We start from the raw sequence: 21,843 nt of genomic DNA, 5'->3' as shown, positions 1-21,843 counted from the left end.
CTTCCAGACTTGATTCTAGAAGAGGATGTTTTCTGGGTCTTACTAGTTCCTCTTCATGAGACGACCTTGCCCAAATTCTTTCTGTTTAATGAAATATCATTTTCTTCACAGAAATACATTATTCATCTAGCTGAACTATTGGTCCATCTATTAAGTCTTCTTGTAGCCAAAGGCTGAGTTCATTGCTATCTCCCATGTTTCCTTATCATTTCAGTCTTATGGCACTTATTACATTGTGTTATGGTAACGGATATACCTCTGATTACCTTGATACCTTACAACAGAGTTCCTTTAAGGAGGGAAGGGCTGGTGTCATCTTAATGTTCTCACCAGTGCCAATACAAGGCAGGTCCTTAATAAGCCTTTCTTGGATAATAGAATTAATAAAAACCTGCAACTCAGTGCAATAGATCTAAGCACCATTAATTATTCCTATTATAAGAAAGACCCATAACACTACACTTTTAATGTTCCATTGTCTGAACTGTCTCATTGTTTCTTTTCAAAGCGACCATTTATAGGAATTGATGAGTTCTGAATGTATACATTCATGTGTATACATATGTGTTACATGTGTATGTGTATATGTATATATATACACACATATGAAAACAATAACAGAAATGAGTGTTTTCTATTGACTGAAAAGCACTGTGATTTCAGAACCAGAGTGAACTCCTCATGTAAAGGGAGAGTTTCTTTTATAAATATGTGCTTAAAGTGAATAGAATAAAAATATTAATATGTTATTCATAGCAGCCACAGGCTTATACAAAATAAAACGATTCGATACATACTTTTAACTCACTTCACTGAACTTGTCATATAGACTCTTCTGGAGTTGACAATCATCCTTTGATTATAGTTGGTTCCAATTTATATACACAGAGTAGAAAAATGATTTGAAAACTAGCCTAAGGTATCAGCCTTAACAAACATGACCTAATGGGGAAAGAGGACACCAGTAACTGTACATATCAGTTCTGCCAATTATCCCTTTGGGGACAAATTCCACTGACCAATTTTGACTGAAAGCATGATACAAAGAGTTCTTGCATCTGTTCTGTTATAGAACATAGACGTAATATTTTGGTATTAGAACATGAAGATAAATAAATAGCACAGAATTTGGAATCAGGTAGGCATTTAATACATGATTTTATAGTCATAAGATTCTTTGGCAAGTTACTTAGCTTCTCTGAGCCTCAATTTTCTAGTCTGTAAAAGAGGGATAATAAATCCTACTTCATAAGTGGTTATGAGGATTAAATGACATAATGGATACAAATCATCTGACAGATATCCATCACTCCATAAATAGTTTTTTCTACCTTCCTTTGGCTGAACTTTTTGTCTGATAAGAAAAATCTGAACATCCAAGCAGAAGTGGACAGGCTGATGCCTTAACAGGAAGCACAAACTTAATACTAATTCAGTATGGGACAAAAGGCCTCTTCATTTCTAGTAGTCACCGGCACAATACAAACACTATGTAAATAACATACTATTCTCAACTATATTTTTTAGAGGTTGCAGACTAGCCAAGAAATCTTTAATGTGTATGCAAATGATTTCTTATTCAAGGTATATTAAATTCAAAGTAATATGTTTTTATTTTTACAGCAAAGTAGTAGCTCATTGTTAAAAATGAACTTTTCAATTTTTATAAAACATCTGTCTTTCTTTTGGATATTTTAGGGAGCTATGGCTCTTATTTTTAGCAATCTTTCCCCCGCCCTTTTCTAGAGTACATTGTAGAGGACTCTCATGCATTCCTATAAAGGAGTTAATGCCTTCTTAGGTATCTCAGTGGCCACCGTGACCAGACTTTTACAGGCTGACAGATGGATGTCTTAGATAGGTAGATACATTTGCACATAAGGTTTAAGTGGTAAGGAAAAAAGTGTCACATTTGATGCTGATGAATTCTGGTAATGAGATTCTTGTTGGAGGAGGATTATGGGCACTGCCCCTTTTGGCAGCTTTCCACCGAGTGAAGTGGAATAGAAGTAATATGCTTACAGATGTTGATATGCCTGTTGCCTTGGCAACATCAGTCCCTGTCTTTGTGGCTGCTGCCAGGAATTCAGCATCTGGCTCCGGCCCCATCTGTTATACCGACTGCAGCATCTGCTTCTACCTTTTCTTCTGTGCATCGAGCTTGGGCTCCTTGTCCTCTACCCACCCTCTGATCTTGCTCTCTGATTTCAACATCTGCCACTCTCCCTTCTTGCTTTATGTGCACAACTTCAGGTGCTGAAGCGTATCAGCCACCCTTAGTCACTAGTGCACTTAAACATTATTTTACCTGTGAAAAGGTGTTTCACTGAAGATGTTTTCTTTAGTCAGACTTTCTATTCCTGATATTTGGATGATTTCCTTGGCGACTTCAAATTTGCCATTGTAGCATGCCCTAGAGTTAAAGAAAATGTTTTTATAGTAGTAAGAAGGTACAGGCAGTAGAGCAGGAGGACATATGGAACTATACATATTACTCACAGGTGCAAAGGGGTATCTCCATAGATATTAACAACGTGCGGCTGAACTTCGATATCGCTCTGGAGCAGGTACTTCACTATGTCATGGTGTCCAAAACGAGAACAGAAATGCAGTGGGACGTGGTCTTCATTGTCCTGGGCATTCACTGTCATCAACAAGAAAGGAAACATATGTAATCTGTAATCCACTGTTTCTCAGCCTTCTCGTGTCATGTCAGGGACTTTTCTAAGTGCCCAAGAGACTCCTGGAAATTACCAATTAATGATAATACTAAAGGAAATTAAGTGCAACCAATTAAAAAAGTTATAATTCTATTCTATTGCCCATTGCCACATTAAACAGGCTTTCTTCTAGGTTCCATAAATTCTATGGAATACATCTAATCAAATCTACCTTGCACAATGGAATAGTTCAGGAAACTAATAAGTATCCAAAAGATCCTCATGGTCTATTTCCACAAGTATCTCCTTCCAAAGTGATTTTTTTCCCTCTTCTGTAAGATCTTAAAAATTATAGATCCTGGCTAAAGTACCATTCCTAGAGATTTTGGTTCAATAGGTTAGGGGGTCAGCACTGTATGTTTACAACACTGCTTAGAAAGTTCTGGTGTGCCCATAACTGAGAATTATCATATGACAGCATACAAAACAAGGCATTAAGAAAAGATAATAAGCTTTAGAGTGAGGCAGCCCTCATTAATTATATTACCACAGTTATTTGATATTTAGTTGTTCACTCAGTAGTGAGCATCTCTCCTTCTCTTTGGCCCAGCCAGCCCCATAACCACTTTGGACATTTGGGGAATTTCCTATACTGAGAGAACTGACTAGAAGTCAAGACCATGTTCCATCATAGGAGCTGAAAATATGCTTTCCAAGCCTCCTTTGCAGCTAGGGCATAGGATCAGCAGATAGTGACCATATATCCTGGTTTAGGTTTCTTATCCTGCCATAATTTTTAATGGTGATCCTTTTACTCTCAACAGTCCCTGGTTTGGACACTTTTCTATAGGCTTCTCCAGTTGACACATTGTATCAGGCTCTGACATCAGGGCTGAGGACACAAAAAAGCAGAACCTAATCTATCTTGGCAACATAGCAATGGCAGATTAGCTGCATCCGATTTCTAGCAGCAATGATGCTAGTCACAGATTTGGTGCCTTGCATTGTTGGTGTCAGGAGCACAAAGTGTTGGCATGTGTGCCTAGCAGGGGTGGCAATGTGGCCTCAAATGACTACTTTTGGGGTGCGATTTTGGACTCTGTTCCTTACAGTAAGAATTCCAAAGTTGGGGGCACTTGGGTGGCTCAGCTGGTTAAGCGTCTGACTTCAGCTCAGGTTATTATCTCGTAGTTCGTGAGTTCAAGCTCCATGTTGGGCTCTGTGCTGTCAGCTCAGAGCCTAGAGCCTGCTTTGGATTCTGTGTCTCCCTCTCTCTCTACCCCTCCCCTGCTCACACTCTGTCTCTCTCTCAAAAATTAATAAACATTAAAAAAAAAAAAAAGGAATTCCAAACCTGTCTTTCCATCCTGTTTGGGGGAAGATACTTTGCACTAATTTGTATACTTTAATATAATCTTTTTATGCCTAAATTAGCAAGAGTTAGTTTCTAATGCTTGCAAATAAGAGCATCTGATTGATATATACTCATTCCTTAACAAGTATAAAATGATCACTGTGTGCCAAGCAGAGTGCTAAGTGTTCGAGATACTGATTTTTTATTATCAGTGACAATGGAAATGATAACACTGTTGTTTCAGGGATGCAGAAAAGATTAAAAGAGATCATAACGAGAAAATATCTAACATGATGCCCGTCTTATATTAGTCATTTAATAAAAATGTGTATTCTTGATTTTCACTAATTTCCCTCCTAGAAATTTGCTAAGTGTTAAGGTCAATATCCTATAAATGTATAGCATCTATTCCCTGAAATAACCTGCAATCTAGTTGAATATTGAATAATTACAGGCCTGAGGTAATAATAACTGAACACCAAGCTGCTAAATTCTGGATCTGCTTTAGCACAAATTAGAACTAAAATAACTGAATCATCTGCTCGATAGTCATTTATTGTATTTGGTTATTTTGTTCATCTGTACAAAGCATTTTATTCAAAATAGAAAAAAACAATCCTTAACACTTGTTATTCTTATATGTATCTATAATAAAAGTTATCCATAAAATCAAAAGAATTAAGGAAAAGATGAAAGGATAGGAGAGAAAAAAAGGGAAGGTAATAGTTAATTTTAAAAATGTGCAAGTACTTTATTACTACTTGTTTTTATAACTAGCATTTAACATTTAATGAACACAGGCTTTGTAGCTGCTGTATTTGTAGACAATGAATCTTACTTTATTGTCCTGCAAGATCTTAAGCCAAAGGGAAATCTTTAACAAAGTTGCTGAACTTCTCTTCCCAAGGCCGTTATTGAAAAATAAATCTTTGAATCTTTTTTATTAATGAGTGGCTCAGAAGGACACCCTTGCTTCAGAAGAATGTTCCTGGTTATTTTGATTATCTTTCTTTTTATGATACGTATCCTTTGTTCACATTCTGTTGGAAGCCAGGGAAAGTCAATACCACGAGTCGAGTGGATGCTTTAGAACAGTAGGGAGTCCAGGGCAAGTAGAGGTCACATAAGAGGTCCTGAGGTCCAGAGGGGACATTGTAAAGCAGAGTGCAGCACAGTTTTCCATTAATTCATAGTTTGCCTGTGGCCATCCCTGGCCCCACCCAACATTATTCTTCTCTAGTTGAATCAATAAGCTTCAAAGTAGATTATCTACTTGGTGAATTACCTGCAGTGACCTAGACTTTCTTCTCATCAAAGAAGATATAAATACCAACTGAAGGAAGGAACAAGCCAGGAGATATCCAGATCAGACACAGAGTTTATATATATACCTCTATATTTCTGCTTCAGTCATTGTGATCTACTTAGTTTTGTCTTGAACCAATTTGCAGTGATCCAAAAAAGTATATATCATTATATATTGTACAAGGGTAACTGAATGTATGAATGATATTCCATTTGCTCTAATTTAACATTTTATTTAGAGATTTAAATAAAGAATTTCAAGCAAAGAAGTAGATGTAAATAATTATTTGGAAAATATTTAGTGCCTAGTCCTCTACTTTGAAGAGAGTATGTGTTCAGTAAATCTTTTGAAAGAAAGATTGAGTGAATGGGTGGGTGGATGGGTGCTACTTCATGCTTATCTTTGCTTATTGATCTTAAAGATAAAATAAAAATTTCCATAGTAACTCAGCAATGTAAGCACTTCCTATTAGCTCTCTAAAACAACTCCCAAGTGTATCTTAAACACATTTTAAAGAACAAATCTGTGTAATAGCTCTGACAAGATACAGTTTTAGAAATAAAATACTTCCTCTTACTGGCTATGCCCTAAAATTTTTTGAGATTTTATGTAATAATCTAGTTCCACATGAAAGGAACTGTAACATTTAATAGTCAGATGACAACAAATTAATAAACTCTGAATTTAAAATTTTTCATTAAATTTTTTTAATGTTTATTTTTGAGAGAGAGAGAGACAGACAGACAGATAGACACTGTGCAAGCAGGGGAGGGGCAGAGAGAGAGACACACACACACAGAATCTGAAGCAGGCTTCAGGCTCCCCAGCTGTCAGCACAGAGCCCAACACAGGGCTCGAATTCACGAATAGCGAGATCATGACCTGAGCTGATGTTGGTCACTTAACCGACTGAGCCACCCAGGCGCCCCCCATTTTAAACTTTATTCAAATGATAAGTTGTGAGGATTCAATCACTACTTTCTTCTTATGGAGTCCAACAACATTTTGACCATTTCAATATTATTCAATAAGCATTACATTTCTCCTTTTTTATTTTCTTAAGGGGGACAAAGAAGACTAGAGACTTGAAACATATGTGACTGAATAGGTCAGGCTTCCAAACATGCTAAACTGAAGAGGCTGCTTTCAGAATTACATTTTGGCTAATTTTGTAATCTGAATTTATTTTCATTTGTGACATTCTGTTACCAGGGAAACATACTGTAAATACCAAATTTCAAATTGTGCCCCTATTGGGGTCATTAATTTACTCTTCTTCTTATGTCCATTTACCACAGGCAAGGACCAGATCTAAAATAAATCATCTGGAGGCTTAGCTACACTTTGGAATAAATGAACTAGCTGATAATAAATCCTGTGCACTGTGCAGTAGCCAACAGATCTTCTGGCTTATTCTTTGCAATTGGTTGAAGTACAAAAGGGACTTAAATATCAAGTGTGTATTAGAAGGAAATAAAAATACATAAAAATCTGAGTCATGCTGTCTCTTGATATTTTAAATGATTGACTAGAAAACATGTAGCGCTTGTGTGAATCAGAAAGAAACTGTTGAAAATTCTATCATATGATGCTGGTATGTAGGGGGAATACGGGTGCAATATACATTTCAATGTCCTTTGTAGAAGGGAACTTTGATCCTGGAGACATGCTGATCAATGATACTCATTTTGACACCACCGAGCTTTGGAGTTGCACAGAGGAATAAAAAGCTGAGGTTGGCATCAGTAATAAAAGGAAAAAAGTGAGCTGTTCCTGACCCTTTGGAAGAGCGAAGCAGTTTCAAAAACACAATTATGTGTTCAGTGGTTCATACAGGTGTACTTCTGCCTATTCTAAACCAACAGAATCAAAGAGACTGCTTAAACAAGGTCTAAGGAATAGCATTCCTTATATCCTGACCACACAGCTTATTTATGATAATGTTTAGAAGAAATACCTCTGTTATTACATACTGGCTCATAGAAAATGACACCAACTATGTGTCTCAAACTTTATAAAATAAAATAGCTCTCTTTCCAACATGGAGACTGGAAACTACCCTCGCCTCTTGCCATACTTGTCCCTGGAAGCCTTTGTATTTTCCTTACATGTAGGTGAAAACATTGATTAGCTTGATTAACTGAATATTGATCTAAATTTTGGACCAAAGAATCGGCAGTCCTGGAGCTCTGACAACCTTGTCCTTTTGTAAATGTGCATCGTTTCTGCTGCAAAGGCCAGCAGCTCTTACAGCTGGGCTTTTAATTAGGTCTCTTGGGGGTCAATGGAAGAATGTTGGATGTGCCTGAGAGAATTTAATGACAAGATGTAACTCTAAGCGAATTTGTGTCAAAAAATAAAGTTTGTAAGGAAGACAAAAAGAAGAGAAAGGAGGAACTTTCTTTAGCACTCTACTTTTAATCAATTTCTAAAATTCATATTATTATTAAGAAAATTAAAAGTTGTGGTAAGTTCTATTCTATTAACCACATCCCAAAATCTTTGTTTGTATTCTAAAGCTTTTTTTCCTCTTAGGCTGATCATGCTGTAATGTTGTTTCCACCATAAATAATAGTAATATTGGGGAGGAAATGGGGAGCAACCGGAAATCTCATTTATTGCCATGGGAGTAAAAAATAGTACACTTGGGAAAACTGTTTGAAATTTTCTAAAAAGTTGAACCTGTGTATACAGAAATGGTACATACATGCATACACACCCCGATTGATACACTCAAAAGAGATAAATATATATGTTCCACACACACACATAAAAATTGAATGAGAATGTTTCTGGCATCTACATTCATAAAAGCCAAACCTTAGAAACATTCAAACGTCCGTTAGGAGGATGATGGATAAACAAACTATAGAATATTCATACAGTCTTTAACAATAAAAAAGAGCAAACTATGATTCATGAAACAACATGAATAAAAAAATCATATTATCAATCAAAAGAAGGCAGTCCCAAATTACATGAACTTTAATAACTGATAAAATTAACCTATGGCAATAGAAGCCAGGATATTGATTACCTCTTGTTGTTAAAGCTATTTACTGAGAAGGGAGCACAAGAGAACTTTCCAGAGTTCATTTGCTATATGAAAATATTCTATATTTTGACCTAGGTGGTTTTGCATGAATTTATGGATAGTAAATATCACTTAAGTCAATATTCACTTAAGATTTGAGAATTTTGCTATATTCAAATTTTATCTCAATTAAGAAGAAAGATTAGTGAAAAATAAAAAAATAAGAATGTTTTATCTAGAAAATACTTTTATTACTAAAATTACTTTTATTGAAGCATCTAATATGCTGAGTTGAACTAAAATGTATAAAAAGGATAACAGATTTAGTTACTATGTTCAAATAATAAATTCTTATTTGTGAAACAAATTAGCATATGCAATTAATCAGCTCCAGGATTCTCTCCACTAAATAAGGAACATGCAAGTAAGAACTATACATAAAATAGAAGATAGCAAAAGTGTTCTAAACATATAATCTTACCATCTGCTTTGCTGCCTTCTTCCATCAAGAGCTTTGCAATATTAAAGAATCCTTTTGCAGATGCTAGGTGGAGGGGCCTATCTCCAACTTCACCACTTACATTTACATCAGCGCCAAATTTCAAAAGAAGACGGGTTACCTAAAAGATCCATTCATTTGAAATTAGTATCGAAAGTCAAACAATAATGCAAAGCTTTCAAAAATATGGAAGAAGACATATCATTAAGTATTTACCAGATTATTTTAACTTGAAAATAACAGAAAGTCATAACTCAATTGGCCTAAACAATAAGGAATTTGTTATTATATCACCTAACAAGAAGTCCAAAAGTGGGACAATTTCAGGGTTGGGTCTTCAGTGTACATAAATAATCCTCTGTAAAGCCACCCATAATTAGCCTTGAACCACCTTTTCCAAAATCTTCTTCTGGCTAAAGCCAGCAGTATTTACTTGATTCTTGATTTTTACAGCAACTCTATGGATAGGTCACTGATGGCTATCTTGTTACTGGAGTTCTGGGTTCATTTCTGAGTTTGTGAATAAATGGGACATAGCTGTAGTAATGATCAGCATCTTCCTCAATTAGCTGAGATCCACATCCAAAGAGAGAGAGAGGTAGGATATTATACAACTTAGGAGTCTTACAGACTTTGGTTTAGGTAATTTATAGGATTCTGTTAAATTATCTAAATATCTACTTACAAACTTTCCAAATAATTTCTCTAAATCTGACATTGTCTCCTCTGAGAATTTTAGAAGTCATTTCAGGGATCGCAAGAGGTAAGTTAGCAGTAAGTTTGTGCCATCAAAATAAGTTATGGGAGAAACCTTCAACTGACCTGATGACTGAAGTGTTAGCATAAAAGTGAGTTCAAACTCTAAAACTATTTTGACTTTCTATGTGGTGCTAGCAAATAAACATATCTTGGGCAGAAAACTGTCAAGAATATGGTACATATTTGATAGAAATTCTTGGCAAAAAAAAATAGCAGTATGGGATATAGAAAAACATCCTATAGTGTGTAGTGGGTAAAGAACAAGGTTCTGAAGTCAGGCTTCTTTTTCTTAGCTATGCCACTTTTAATAAATTATTAGACCTTGCAAAACTTCAGTTTATTTATTGCTAAAATAGGAATCACAATAGTTCTAGTTCATAGAGTTGTTATGAGGATTAAATAAGTTACTACATGTAAAGAAAGCACTTAGAAAAGTGCCTAGTACTCACTAAATGTTAGCAGAAGTGGTAGCACAAATGTGGAACATGTGTACTTTATCCATTTGTTGGCTAATGGGCAGATGAATACTTAATTCAGGAGAAATTGGGACAGTAAAAGTTAGTCTCAAGAACTGTGCATTCCTAAGCAGGTATTTCCACTTACAAAGACTCCATCAATTCTGATTATGTGACTTTATAATGGACAGCTTTAAACTATCTTTGAAATCGATTGTCTATTAAGCACTATTATTATATACCTAGGAAATATTGCTCTTGGTCCAAAACATCTACTCTTCCACTTAAAAATAAGTAAATAAACAAATGGCAAGGAACATGGAACATTAGGCACATTTATACATCGAAAGTACCATTCTCCTGTCAGCATATTTTAGCAAATGACAATAGCATCCATAAATTACTTATATGCTGTCTTTGCACACAGAAAGTGAGTCCCTTATCATAAAAAGGCCATCCACATTTTAGCATAATTTTATAAGACTGTGACTATATATTCAGGGAAAGTAAACAAATTTAGCTCTCCATCCAACATGCATAGAAGCTCTTTATATTTCTGTGGGTGAGGAGGTTAATCACCAAAGAGGATGACTCTACAAATAATATGCATTGTGTATATCCTGTCTCTGCCTAAAGTCAGAAAAGTATGGATTTTTTTCATCATCTGGGCTTTTTAGACCTGTACTTTCAAAAGCACTTTCAGTGCCCAGCTCTCCAGTACACTCCAGTGCACTCTGAGCAGCACATCAAATGAAATGAGAAATCTTTCCTAGCTATAGGTCACGCTTCACAGGTCTGAGAGTGTCCAAGCATACACCAGCTAGCAAAGAAATAAAGGCACAATGACTAGAAGAGCACAGAGACACAAGTAAGTTTGATTTTTAACTTGGGATTCTCAGGCAGTGCAATGGCATGACCTCTACAAAGGTAAAAAGGTATAATTTTACTCCATAATTGAGTAAGACTAGGGATCTAGAGATATGAAGTGAGGAAGAGTGAAAATGGGATGTCAAAAGAATAGTTAAGTTTTGGTTATTCAATTACATTTGTTATTTCTGCTTTATTTGGGTCAGTTTAGTTTCTTAAGGATAGCTAAATGGTGATCTTTGACAGAAACACATATGAATTTTGTCTTTTAATATGTTAAGGTCAAAATAAATGGACTTATTTTGTCCTGGGAGGTATGTCACATAGGCTTTCTGTTCTGTAGACAATTTGATTTTTAACTCATTAGGCATTTGCCTCTTTAGAAAACAGTTTGACCATTACATAAAATGTTAACCATAGTGTTAACATATGAGCCATCAATTCCACCCTTAGATGTACTCAAGAGAAAAACAAACAGATGTCCATATCAAGACTTGTACATGAGGTGGGTACGGGGGGGAGATGATAGGTGAAATAGATAAAGGAAATTAAGAATACATTTATCTTGTTGAGAACTGAGAAATGTATAGAATTGTTGAATCGTCATATTGTACACCTGAAACTAACGTAACACTGTATGTTAATTATACCTGATTAAAAAAAAACCTTTGAATGTTCACAGCAGCATATTCAAAATAGCCCAAAAAAGGAAAAAAAAATACAAATGTCCATCAACTGATAAATGAATAAATAAAATCTGGCATATCCATACAACAAAATAGTATGTCACACTAAAAAGTAACAAGGTACTGATATATGCTATAAAGTTGATGAATCTTTGGTTTTTTTTTAATGTTTATTCATTTTTTGAGAGACAGAGAGAGACAGAGCATGAGCAGAGGAAGGGCAGAGAGAATGGGAGACACAGAATCAGAAGTAGGCTCTAGACTCCAAGCCATGAGGGCAAAGCCTGACAGGGGGCTTGAACTCACAAACTGTGGTATCATGACCTGAGACAAAGTGGGCTGTTTAACCGACTGAGCCTCACAGGTGCCCCTAAAGTTGATGAATCTTAAAAACATTGTGTTAAGTGAAAGAAGTCAGTCACAAAAGACCATATATTGTGTGACTCCATTTGTAGGGAATCTGCAGAAGGTAACTCTATAGAAACAGAAAGTATATTAGTATTTTCCTCAGGTTGGAAGAGAGAGGTTGGTAAGAAGTTGGAAGTAAGTGTTAATGTGTACAGAGTTGCTTCTGGGGGTAATGGCTTCATTCAATTAATTGTGGTGATGGTTGCACAACTATGAATATACTAAAAGCCACTGAATTATACAATTTAAATTGAATTATATCTCAATAAATTTGTTAAAAATTTTAAAATCAATGCACTTTGGAGTTAGAGCACTAGGCCTTGAGTAAATAGCCCCACCACTCGAGCAAATTTCCTCAGCTTTCTGATTTGTCTCACTGATAGAAGACAAATAAGAAGATGCTCTAAGATACAACAGAATAATTATGGGCTTTGGGATTAGACAGACCTGAATATGTATTCCAGCTCTTCTAATTAACTGTGTGACTCTGGCAGGTTACTCAGGCTCATAGTGACCTGAGTGAGCTCGTGCATATCATTGACAAGAAGGGAAAATAATAGTTAATTTTAGGACTGTGAAAAAATTACAAAAAATCCACCAGTCTACATAAAGTTCCTGTCCCATAGTATGAGATTGCTCACATGGTAACTCATTAAGTTCATTAGGTTGCCTCGAAGGTCAAAGGAAACTGTTCATTCAATGAAGGCACACTATAAACTTTAAAACATTCTATATATATTATTACAGAATATCAAGTTTTAAAATAATTACCTGTTATATAATTACATATTTAAAGCAAATTATATTTAAAGCACATTTAGTGATTGTTTTTTATTTTTTATTTTTCTTTTTTAGTATAATTTGTTGTCAAGTTGGCTAACATACAGTGTATACAGTGTGTTCTTAGTATTGGAGGTAGATTCTTATTTTTTATTTTTCTTTTTTAGTATAATTTGTTGTCAAGTTGGCTAACATACAGTGTATGCAGTGTGCTCTTAGTATTGGAGGTAGATTCTTGTGATTCATCGCTTATATACAACACCCAGTGCTCATCCTAACAAGTGCCCTCCCCAATTCCCATCACCCATTTTCCCCTGCTCTCTCCCCCGCTCCCCCCATCAACCCTCAGTTTGTTCTCTGTATTTAAGAGTCCCTTACGGTTTGCCTCCCTCCTTCTCTGTCTGTAACTATATTTTCCCCTTCCATTCCCCCATGGTTTTTTGTTAAGTTTCTAAAGTTCCATATATAAATGAAAACATGATATCTGTCTTTCTCTGTCTGACTTATTTCACTTAGTGTAATACCCTCCAGTTCCATCCATATTGATGCAAGATTTCATTCTTTCTTATTGCCAAGTAGTATTCCATTGTGCACATAAGTATTTTTTAATGCTTATTATTTTTGAGAAAGAGAGACTTAGGGTGAGTAGGGGAGGGGCAGACAGAGAGGGAGACAGAATCTGAAGCAGGCTCCAGGCTCTGAGCTGTCAGCCAGAGCCTGATGTGGGGTTAGAACTCACAGACCAGGGGATCATGACCTGAGCTAAAGTTGGATGCTTAACCAACTGAGCCACCCAGGTGCCTCTGGAGTGATTGTTTTTAATTTTTCTAGGTTATTCCATGTACTAATTTCCCACTGCTGCAAATTGCCACAAATTTATTGGATTAAAACAGCACAGATTAGTCTCTTAAAAATGAGGAGCAGTCCTTATTATAAGAATGCTTGTGATTATATCAGGTCCACCCAGATAACTACAGGTTAATTTCCCCAACTCAAGATCCTTAACTTGATCACATCTGCAAAATCCCTTTTAGGATAACATGCACAGGTTCTGAAAATGAAAACATGAACATATTTTGGGGGATATTTTCAACCTACCACATCCCAAGAGAGTAGAAAAAAAGAAGCCCAGTTTTTGAAAGACACATTTTTTCATAAAGGGAGGCCTTAATGATTTGTCTTATTGTTATTGCACTAGCATCATCATAGTAACAGTTATTGAGCATTTGCCAAACACTTGAAATTAATATCTCATCATATCTGCAACCCTATGAGGTAGGCATTATTAATATTTTCTCCACTTTGCAGATGAAGAAATTGAGTATCAGGGAGATATCATCTACACATGGTCACAAAGCTAGGAATTTTTCAAATACAGGCTGAGTGATTACTGGGAGTGCACACTTACTCTACTTCCTCTCTTGGGTACTAAAACAGTTAGTGAAAATGAATCATTTGGCAGATGCAATGTTTCTATGTATCTATCAGCTCAAGGGTGGAGCTGACGAGAATATGCCAAAAATAATCCAAAGGATAACTTAAATATTCTTTCTTTGAAGCTAGGACAGTTCAGCAAAAGCCCAGAATGATTGGCCAGCCTTTGGAAATTCTACTGTCAGACTTACCTGTTCATGTCCATAGTATGCTGCTATGTGCAATGGAGTGAAAAAAACTGCATCCTGAACATTGACATTTGCTCCATGTTGCAGCAGGACATCAGCAGCCTGGATAAGAAAGAGAGCTCAGTTAAGACCTTTATTTGGGGCATCTACCTATCAAAATTCATTTTACAACCACCACGTACAAGTCTTCTTCAGTAATCACCATCCAGGACGAGTTTTCTTCCACTTCCTTTCTTTGAAAGCTCCAAACGCTGCGTTTGTCCAGAAAACAAAGACCAAATCCCTTACTGTGGCTTCCAAAGGTCTTCTCAGCCTGACATTATTCTTTTAAATGCACTTTCCATTACTCTCTTTCTTAAATTTAATAATGTAGTAAAATTTCATTCCATTTCCTGCTCCTTTGAATCTTTGTTCACATCATTTCCTCAGCCAGGAATTATCTTCTGCTCAATCTACAGACATTTAAACCCAAGCTAATTACCTTCTACTCCAACATTTCTTTGATTTTTCCTCCCTTCATTGCAAACTGACTTGCTGAAATTGTCTTCCTCCTTCTTAAATCTCATATAACTTTCTTTCATGCCACATAGAATATTTAAAAAATTATATACATGCCTTTTCATCTCTGCTAAAGAATAAATCCTTCAAGGACAAAATTCATCACATTCATCATTATAATCCCACCTTGTCATGTTGCCATGCAAATAGTAATCATTCCATAGGCATTTGTTGAATGAATGAATGAGTGAGTGAATGAGTGAATGAATGAATGAGCAAGTAAAAAAACACTACAAGGAACTGTTGGGCAACTGTCTTCATGGAAAATTACAGATTGCCAACAAATCTGCCAGCCCTTCAAATTTCTTCTCCTCACAGAGACCTATCTCTACGTCTCACCTCTCTGGAAAATTGTTTGGAATCATTTCCTTCAGATATGCTCATTTTTATTGTAGATTTTCCTAATGCACTATCTATTCTTCATGTGGTCAAATAATATATTTTTGGGAAATTTGTCAAAAGTCTGTTAGACTTAGGAGAGAAAATAGGAAGATAGGATCTAAAAGTTCAAAGGATTTATGTTCTAACACCTCTTCTGTTCCAATAAACAAATTGCCTCCTTAGTCAAGTTTCTTTTCCTGTTTGAATCATAGTCCTTCAGAACTGGGGAGGGATCATAAACAGACATTATGTATTAAAATTTTATGGTTGAAAGAGAAAAAACTGAAAATGAGAGGAATTAGGAAACCTCTCAAAATCATGGGGCAATTCAGCATCAGCATAGAAATGAATCTTTAGGCCTTTGCTTGAGCTTTGTTTCTGAGTGCTCCATAGTTTTAAATAGTTCATTCATGCAATCCTCCATTTATTCATGTATCAATACACAATTTATTGAGCCTGTGTGAGCTAAAGCTGTGTTGTTTTACATGCTTATTCTCAAAATTTATTCAATAACTATAATAACATTAGAACTGATTGACATATAAAAAGATAAGGAATTCTTGTTGGGTTTCTGAAATTTCTGCTGGATTTGAAAATATAAACAGGTGTATAGGCCTCTGTACACTCCCAAAATACTGGTTTTGTTGATATTTGGGTATTGCTAACTAATGATCCATAAAATACATAATGTATAAAGTGAATTGTTTTTCTAATAACAAATTAAAAGCACAGTAAACATTTAACATTTATTGAAGGTATATTATGTGTCAGACTCTGCATTAAGTACATAAATGGTAACTGGAGTGTCCTGTTTCACCCAAAACACAGAAAGACAGGCACTACTCTTGCATTTTAAAGGTGAAAAAATTGAGCCTCAGGAACTTATTTAAGTTCCTACAGCTAGTAAAGGGCAGAACTGGAATTCAAATCTAGGTTCCCATTGACTTTAAACATTTTCCATCAGGCCCCTCCTATGACCTTGACCTCATTAAGGCTAACCTTTAAGTAAATGAACTAACTGACTCAAACCCAAATAAGAGGATAAATTCTTAGTAGAAGCTCTGTAGGTTCAGCTTAGAAATGAATACCAGAGCCATTTCTATAAAGTGCCTCATATCTTAGACTTCACATGCCTAAGAGTTCAATCTTAGGAAACTTTACAGAAGGTCACAAATGATCAGGTAAATGAAGCTTTTTATAATTTCTCTTATTTTAAATATAGCATAAAATAAAGTAGACAAGTAAAAAGCATGCCTTTTTATTGTAATAGGGACTCTCAAATGTTAACACATAGAGCCAATTTCTTAGGCATGGTTCCAGAACTTACTTTCATTTTAAAAGATAACTGCTTTTAGGCTTCAATAAGTGGTCCAAAGCAAACTTTTTTCCTCCTAAGTTTGCACTTATCCAGTCATTCAGAAGGTCAATCTTTTGGCTGAACACTCATTAATTATGAAGTGCTGGCCTTCTGAGAAACTGTCAAAATGTAAGTCTTAATGAAACCACACAGAGTCATTATTGAACCGTAGGCTTTATTTAGTTTGTTTTAAAATTTAAGGAAATATTTAACCATTGAGAGCAATGTACATTGGAATTATCTGAATAATGTTTATGTTACTTATAAGAGTAGAATGCATTTATTGACTTTTATAACTTTTGGAGTCATATGTGAAGACTATCTCTTGGCATATGAGATATGGCATATATTATGGGAATATAATATATTGTGATGTACAAATATGTCTGTCATGTGGCTAAGACAAATACACTTGTATTAGCATTTGAATATATATGAATCAGATCATTTTATCCATGCTACTCTTCTCTCAAACCTGAAAAAATTGGTAAAGCAATTTCACAGTCTTTCTACTACATGAAGCCCCATAAAGTCATAGTCTAAATCTATTTATTTGCCATTATGCTAAGTATATGATAGACACCCAAATAATTATTCAATTGGTCTGTATTTCTAGTAAAAATTATATATCATGAAATATATAATTTTGATATGTAATGATATACAAAATATAGTGTATCATCATTCCCTTACAGGGAACTTTAACCTTAACAATTAGGAACCAATTATATGATAGAAATTTTAAATTTTAAATTTATTTTTGAGAGAGAAAGATTGTGAGCACGGAGGGGCAGAGAGAGGGAGACACAGAATCTAAAGCAGGTTCCAGGCCCTGAGCTGTCAATGCAGAGCCCGATGAGGGACTCAAACTCACGAACCGTGAGACCATGATCTGAGCCAAAGTCAAACACTTAACCGATTGGACGACCCCGGTGCCCCTGTAGTCTTCCGCAAATTTATGTTTAAGGATAAACATGTTTTCCTCATGATTTATAGTTTATTTAAAGTCGCAATTTTTTTCTCTGGTATGGCTTTATCTACACTTTATAATTGAGACTTACAGAGAGCAGAGCCATGAGACTATATTAGGATAATGCCCATTTCCATTTATTGGAAAATCTGTATTGGCAAAACTTTAGAGGAAAATGGTTTTTATTTTTATTTTTTGCTTTAATTCCAGTTAGTTAGCATACAATGTTATGTTAGTTTCAGGTGCACAATAGAGTGATTCAACAATTTTATACATTACTCAGAGCTCATCACCCAAGTGTACTCTTTAATTCCACCACATATTTAAACAATCCCCCACCCACTCCCCTCTGGTAACCATCCATTTCTTCTCTATAGTTAAGAGTCTGGTTCTTGGGTTACCTCGCTCCCTCTTTTTTCCCCTTTGCTCATTTGCTGTTTCTTATTACAGAAATCATATGATATTTGTCTTTCTTTGACTGACTTATTTCCTTAGCATTATGGTCTCTAGCTCCATTCATGTCTTGCACTGTTGATAGGGATGCAAAGTGGTGCAGACACTGTAGAAAACAGTATGGAGCCTCTGCAAAAACATAAACATAGAAATATCTTATGATCCCATAATTGCACTACTAGATATTTACCCCTCCCAATACAAAAACACTAATTCAAAGCAGTACATGCACCCTTATGTTTATAGTAGTGTTACTTACAATAGAGGAAAATGCTTTCTAAAATCTATGCTTCATGAATTCAGAATGATCCCAGAGACATTAATGTGCAAGTTGATTTAGATTTGGTATTTTCCAATTATTTCCATTTCTAAGATTCAACAACCAGTTTTCAACTGAGTCCACTTAAACCACTCTCCTAAACCTTAGAGACAGTCCTCTTTTAAAAGTAGTGCATACCTTTTGTTCACATTTCCTCACTTCCTCTTTCCTCAGCTCACTACAATCTGGCTTTAGACCTCACCACTTTAGTAAAATTTCTGTGTAAAATGACATCAAAGGTCTCCTAATTGCCCGTTCCAACAGATACCTTTTAGTCTTTATTTTAATATCCATTTTACTATTTGTCTGCTCCTTGAGATTCTATCCTCTCTTATGTTGATTGATATTGCAGTCGTTGAGTCTGCTTCCTACCTCTCTGCCAACTTATTATTATTCCTCTGTAGAGGTGACTGTGTTCATCTCTTAAGTATTTCTGAAGTGTTGCTTTTTCCTTAGTGAGAAGTGTTTTTGTTGTGTTTCCTTTTGATCTCTTGTATTAAGTTAATATATGCGAAGCATTTAGCACAATACTTGGTACATAATAGTAAGTATTCAATAAGTGGTAGCTATTAGCCATCTTGGAGTATATATTCTCTGGTTGATCCCATCTACTACTACTGCTGCTGCTACTACTACTACTACTACTACTACTACTACTACTACTACTACGCACATCTCTCTCCAGTTGCATGTGTTTTTCCCTACCCTAACACAAGACCTACCTCCTGTTATGTATTTCCACTCTATTTCCCAACCACTTTTTCTCTGGGATGATAGAGCCCCCTGAACTGATCTCTTTATCAGTTACACTTTGATTCTTATTAATGTGAATGAAGCATTAGAAGACAAAGGGAACTAATATTTATTGAATGGGTACTTTGAGAATATCTATGAGCTAAATGAAAATACCTGTTTCAGTTAATGCTTATAGCAATCTCATGGAATTTTATTAATAGTCTCACCTTAAAATATAAGAACAACGAAGTTCAGAATTATACAGCTTGTAAGGAAAAGCACCAAAGTTTAAATTCATGTCTATGGAAGTCCAAATCTCCATACTAACCCGTGCTGTTTTTCTTCTTATGTATGTTATTATTTGTGGTCAGTTAGCAATTTCTTACCATCTTATACAGTGTTGCAGAAGATGTAGCCCTTGGTACATGTTACCTTTAAGGATTTTCAAACATGGTCACATGGCCAGTATATGAGTAAGGTTGATTCTGCTTGTGTAATTGCTTGCAGTTGACTAAAAAACAAATGAAGTAAAATTTATTCTAAGTAGGAGTTGTTTGATAGGAATCTTAAAGAGTCTTATATACTAGGGCAGGGAGTTAGAATTTTTCCTTATAGGAACTCACCAAGAGACTTTAAGTAGGAGTAAAATCTATTCTGATTTGCATCTTAAAATGACCTGTCTAGTAATAGTATAGAAAATGACTGAAGAAGGAATGAGATTGGAAGCAGGTAATCAGTTAGCAAGATCCTATAGTAAAGAGAGAGCTAAGGATAAAATGAGCTGAGGTAGCAGTAGTGGCTGGAAATGGAGAATGGGTTTTAGAGATAAATAGGATGGTAGCATCATATGACTCAGCAGATGAGAGGACTGGGGACAGTGAGAGATGATGAGAAATTGTTCAAAAATGATGACTTTAAAAGAGGAGCCTCTTAGGAGCGATGAGAGTGAAGCTAAAACTTTTATGTACTTCATGAATTTAGGAAGTGAGAACATTACCTACGGTTTCTGTCTCTCAGATTAATCACTTGTAAGAGCCAATTTCTTCCAATTCCCCTTGAGAGTTCACTGTGTTCTTAACCAACACCACAAGCTGTTTCAATTGGGGCCAATCCTTCAATCAAGATGTGAACATAATTCTCAAATTTTCAAACAACTACCAAAAACTATGTTAATTAAAGATACCAGAAATTGCTTATCCATTTGTATTGAAGGCTTATATTACTTAGAAAACATTTCAGATAGTAGCATTTGCTTTAGATTTAACACTTCTTTTGACTTTATGCTCTATTTTCTGTAAAGTTTTCTACTTTTAAATGCGTACACTTACTTCTTGAGATCTACTACAAATTTTAGGTGAGAACTCTCTATCATGTAGTCACAGAGTTTTTCTCTTATAACATTTGCTGAATATTTTTGTAATGACTTTTTCTTTTTTTTACCTGACATACCTCTAATTAAATATTTGAGTATAAAATCTTATTGGAAAATAGTTTCTTCAGGCTGTCACAGAAATGAGGTTCTCTTATGTGATCTTTCTCTTATTATCTAAGGTTAAAATTAAATTTGGTCTGAAAATTACTTAGAAAATGATTCCACAAGATAATATTATCAAAGAAATTAAAGGGAAGCTCCATATTCTTAAGTTGTAGAAATAGAGCTGAAGCATATATTAACTTATATGCATATAAAAAAAAGAATTTATCAATTATATAAATGTATCACTTCTCAGGAAATGATGAGAACATAAGTAGAAAAGCTGATGTATGAAGAACAGTAATGAGAAGCAGTGAGGTCAAGGATGGAAATACAAGTGGTATCATTTTATGAAAGTAATAATTGAAGCCAGGAGATAACATCACTTCCGTAAGGTAAGAGGAGATATTTATAGGATATTTACTGCTAAAAAGTGATAGAAAGGGTGCTAGCAAAGGGAAAAGTTATCTAAGAAAAAGAGAACAAAGGAATGCTTATTAAGGAAGTCTATGGAAGAGTTAGTTTTAAGAAAAGAGGAACAAAATTTTCTAAGCCTTCCAGCTAATCATCCTCTTGCTGTGCTAATTTCTTCTTCATAAATACACTTTTTTGTGTGCAGCATTTCCTTATGTGAGGGTCTTATTTTAAAATCCCTGGCTGAGCAAACGGGCTTTCAACATTTACTCTGTTATGAATATATCATGTTCTATGCATTTCAAAAGCCACATTTTTTTTCTTGTAAGATTTACTTATGTAGCTTGCCAAAGCCGCAACAGTTTTCACTACAGTCCAATTGTGGAGACTTTAAAATGTAGTAACAGTTAGGCTTCATCTCACTAATGTTCCTCCCCACGTGCTCATACCCTGGACATCCTAACTACAGAGCGCCTGTACCATCTGACAACCAGATTCTTTACAACTTTTCTTCTCCAGCCCAAGTCACCTTTTCTTCCATTGTTTGCTTTTCTGCCAAAGTATTTTGAATATAAGTGATTTTTCTCCACTTGAAAAGTCAGCTTCTAAATTACACTTTGAAGGTGAGTTGCAGTCAACTAACAGAACATAAGAAAGAACACATAGTGATTTGACTCTTATACAAGACTAAGTAGTAACAATCCTCCTAAAAATTATATCAGTGATAAATTTCCAGCATCATCAACAGTAAA

The 21,843-nt window shown here is 35.2% G+C and overlaps 1 protein-coding gene across 1 annotated transcript in view; it reads right to left on the bottom strand.

The window, feature by feature from the left end:
* Positions 1-21,843, bottom strand: part of TNNI3K (TNNI3 interacting kinase) — a 276,640-nt gene that overhangs the window by 181,388 nt on the left and 73,409 nt on the right. The window contains exons 6-9 of the mRNA XM_077778981.1: positions 14,434-14,532; positions 8,836-8,974; positions 2,500-2,644; positions 2,309-2,413 (exon numbers count right to left, since the gene is read on the bottom strand). Coding sequence (XP_077635107.1) covers positions 2,309-2,413; positions 2,500-2,644; positions 8,836-8,974; positions 14,434-14,532 — 488 coding nt within the window. The remainder of the gene's footprint in view (positions 1-2,308; positions 2,414-2,499; positions 2,645-8,835; positions 8,975-14,433; positions 14,533-21,843) is intronic.

This window comes from Crocuta crocuta, unplaced genomic scaffold (assembly GCF_008692635.1).
Source record: "Crocuta crocuta isolate KB4526 unplaced genomic scaffold, BGI_CrCroc_1.0 scaffold58, whole genome shotgun sequence".
NCBI lineage: Eukaryota > Metazoa > Chordata > Mammalia > Carnivora > Hyaenidae > Crocuta > Crocuta crocuta.
The sequence above is the reverse complement of the archived record's forward strand: the minus strand, read 5'-3'. Positions and strand labels throughout refer to the sequence as shown.